Raw genomic sequence first — 3,885 nt, forward strand, 5'->3', positions numbered from 1 at the left:
GGAGATACCAGGGGACGCGTTCAACTGGGGAAGCGGCACCAACACGGCGTCTACCATCTCGGCCGACGAGGACGAGGAGAGCCGCCAGTCAGACGCCTCGCGACCACCTTCCGCCGGACCCGCCGACGACGCCTCAACATCGACAGTCTCGGCCGACGAGGACGAGGCTAGTCAGAATCCAACGGAAAGGGCAAATCGGACGATCAAGACGATGATCGCCCAATACTTAGATGGAGGCCAACAAAACGAGTGGGATCAACTCCTCCCGGAGATATCTTTGGCCATAAATAGTAGTGTCTCGGACACTACTGGATTCAGCCCCGCATTCTTGGTGCAAGGCCGAGAACCCCGACTCCCGAAGACGCTGTACGACGAAGTTACCCCCGGACGAGGCACCCCAGAGATTTCCCCGACAGAGCGAAGCGAACAACTCCGGAATATTTTCGACGTCGTCCGAAACAACGCTGACCGCGCCGCCGCCGAGCAGAGCCGTCATTACAACCTACGCCGGAGGACGTGGAGACCACCAGTTGGATCCATGGTCCTAGTACGCCGACACGCCTTATCCAACGCGGCCGAGGGCTTTGCCGCAAAGCTAGCTGCGAAATACGAAGGACCCTTCAGGGTAGCGAAGTTCCCATCGCCGAACATCGTGCAACTGCACATGCCAGGAAGCCGACGCCGGCGGACCGCCAGCCTGAACCAGCTGAAGCCGTACCACCACGAGGATGAGGAGGACACCGAAGCCGGAACCCACCGGGAAGACACCGACGCCGGAGATACCACAATCGAGGATGCCGACGACACCATGCTGGACGCACAGCCGGCAGCCAGGACCGCACGGCGCGGGGGACCCATCCCGCGCCGCCAACACTAGCGACGAGCACCCATGTAGGGAGGGCGACCATGTTTCACAGGGGCCACTTGTTGACAGGCGCGCCTGTCCAACGTCCCGAACCCCCTAGTGGGGTGAACATGCGTCTCTTCCCCAAAAAGCCGTAGCCATAGCCAGTCAACCCTAGCCCACTCCATTAGGTAGGGCCCAGGGAAACGCACTAATACACATCTCCTCTGTCCTTACAGCAACAGTCTCCAGCCCGCCTACCGAGAGGCATAACGAGCCACGCGCCCGCAGGCAACGCACGCCTGACACCGGCATCTATACAGAGCCACTGCTATGTCTTCGCCAGACCACCGTCGCCACAAAGGACGCCAACCAGCCAAAATATGGACGGACAAGGCCATTCACCACAGGACAACTCCTGGATGTGCTGTGCAGTCGACGAGATCCTGCAAGCACTCCAAGGCGCCGGGCCAAGCCCGCCGCGTCCTAGCAACAGCTTCGTCGCCCATAACGCCGGCCTCTTCCGACCACGGGCCCCACCCGCCGACGCCACCAGCGCCGCCGACAACGGGGAGGAGACGACCGCCGACAACCACGCCGGGCCCCGTCGGCCCTCTACAGAGGAGATGCCGCTCCTGGCACCCCTGTTCGCCGGCCTCGCTGGGCCACGCCGGGTCCCTCCGGAAGTCGTCCTCAGCGACGATGACGAGGAGGAGACCCACCAGCACGACGTCGCTGGGCCCCACCCAGCACCCTTAAGGGGCATGCCGCTCCAGGCACCCCTGCGCGCCGGCCACATCGGGCCGCTGGCGCCCCCTCCGGAAGTTGCCCCTCTCAACGGCAATGACGAGGAGGAGGTGCCACTAGATCACCGCTTCGGACCCCTACGGGCCGATCTGACTCCGCCCCGACCACGCGATGCTTCACCCGGAGATCGGGCACCCTCCGCCGACGCCGAGGAAGCCTGGAACCAGGCCGTCGCCCTGTCGGGCGATTGGGTCGATTTCGACGGCCTGGTGGAGGACACCCTAGGCGACCTCTTTGACAGCCCGCCGCACGCGGAGCCGCCGGCAACAGGCGCTCTCGGGCCTCTAGGCGTAGTATACGACCTGGTCTCCGACGACGAGAGCCATGACGACCGCACGCGTAGTCACTATAACCCCACCGGCGAGGACGGCGACGACAGCGACGCGACCGTCCTGTACGACCCCACCGCGGAGGACAGCCGTAACATACGGAGGAGGCGCACCACACCGCCGCACTCGAGCGACAACCGGGCCCCGCCGTACATGGGCGAGGTAGAAGCCGCCCTGATAGAGTGCTTCGGGGAGATACCAGGGGACGCGTTCAACTGGGGAAGCGGCACCAACACGGCGTCTACCATCTCGGCCGACGAGGACGAGGAGAGCCGCCAGTCAGACGCCTCGCGACCACCTTCCGCCGGACCCGCCGACGACGCCTCAACATCGACAGTCTCGGCCGACGAGGACGAGGCTAGTCAGGACAGTGGCTGGTCCTACGCCCCGCGATCGCCGCCCCCACGCTGGACTCCACCCAGCACCACGCCACTACAAAGCTGGGCCCCAGCCGCTACCAGTCGCAGCCGACCCCCTCCGCCCTCCTACGAGGAGATATTCGGCCTGGGATCGTACCCCGATCCTCACGCTACCGCCCGATGCGCCGCGGTGGCCGCCAGTCGCGACCCGCGACCCCGCCTGCCCACCATTGCGGAGCTGGCCGCAGAAGAAGCGCGCCGAAGAGCAGAGGACCTCAGTGAGGAGCTCGGCAACCCACCGGGTGCCCAACCACCGACGAATGGCCCACCGCCATCACCGACTCCACGCCGCCGAGCCCGGCGCCGGAGCGCACCCTGGGCAGACAGCCCGTCCAGCTCGTCCGACGAGTCATCGTTGGACGCCGACGAGGGGGCCCTCAACCCTTCCCGCTGGGTACCGGCCCCAGTGGAGTGGACCACGCCGAACGGCACACTGCCTGCAGCTTTGCTCCGCCGGATCCACGGGCGCCTGGCGACACCACGAAGACGGACGATTCGGATTCTGGAGGAGGAGGCGAACCAACGCTTCCGGGTCCAAATCAACCGCAGCGGGAGGGTGATCATCACTCTCCACCCCTCCCGAAGATAGGGGGGAGTGTGACGATGTCACAATCCCCTATATTTATGTAAATACTGTACATATTAGTTAAGGTCATAGTTAAGGTAGCAATTAGTATAGGGAAGTAAGTTAGGATTAGCCACACACCCACACACACAACTGTACATTTAAACGGGCATGAAGCCCACAGTTAATTTGCCCAGGAAGGGCCAAATTAGATTTAGGCCGCAACGCACAGGCGTATACATTTTGTCAACACGGACTGTAGCGACCGCGCTGAAGCCATTTCCCCTCTCCGCTGCCGACGCGAACAGCGGCAGAGGCAGCGACATTTCCCCTCCGACGATCGTGCGTGTTTACGTTTTGGTCGTGCTTATTTACATGCCGATCAAAACATAAACAATAACAATAACAAAGCTGACGGCCGAAAGCTGCGCTGCCCGGACATTTTTGGCAGAGACGAGGCGACAAGGGCTTTGCAAGCTGCGACCGCGATCACTTCTCCGACAACTGCGAACGTGAACAATTGAAATTAGTCTCCGCGACTCGAAATTATCCAAACCGACGGCTAAGTCCAAAAGGACCCGCGTGTGTTGACTTACATCCTGGTTGCTAACATCAGGTGAGCCGGCCGAGTGCCATGTAAGGGCAGGTCATTGGAGTGTGGCGTAGGGCCAGGTTAGGGACGACAGGCGTACATTAGAAAGTGTAGACATAATAATGAAGTAATAAAATAAAGTACCAAAAATGAATTCAGAAATTCCATCGTCTTTCTCTCTCGCACCCGCATAAAACTCCGCGTAGCAACAACCAACCCTTATTTTGACGCGTGCCAAAGTGTTCCCCTCCCGCTCACTCACTCGCCGAGCTGGTGGCTGGGTTTCTCCCGCACCAACTCCGCGTGGTCGCTGGGCAAGCTCCGGGCCG

General features: G+C 61.9%; 1 protein-coding gene across 1 annotated transcript; it reads left to right on the forward strand.

Moving 5' to 3' along the window:
* Positions 1-1,227: 1,227 nt before the first annotated feature.
* On the forward strand, positions 1,228-2,988 carry LOC138929348 (uncharacterized). Its single transcript, XM_070288792.1, has one exon. It carries the CDS (start codon positions 1,228-1,230, stop codon positions 2,986-2,988), a length of 1,761 nt encoding a protein of 586 aa, XP_070144893.1.
* The last annotated feature ends 897 nt before the right edge of the window (positions 2,989-3,885 follow it).

The sequence above is a fragment of the Drosophila kikkawai genome, unplaced genomic scaffold (genome assembly GCF_030179895.1).
Source record: "Drosophila kikkawai strain 14028-0561.14 unplaced genomic scaffold, DkikHiC1v2 scaffold_156, whole genome shotgun sequence".
Taxonomy (NCBI): domain Eukaryota; kingdom Metazoa; phylum Arthropoda; class Insecta; order Diptera; family Drosophilidae; genus Drosophila; species Drosophila kikkawai.

Excerpts from the sequence above, each read along its gene's own strand:
- LOC138929348 (XM_070288792.1), top strand. The coding sequence starts at position 1,228 with ATGGACGGACAAGGCCATTCACCACAGGACAACTCCTGGATGTGCTGT.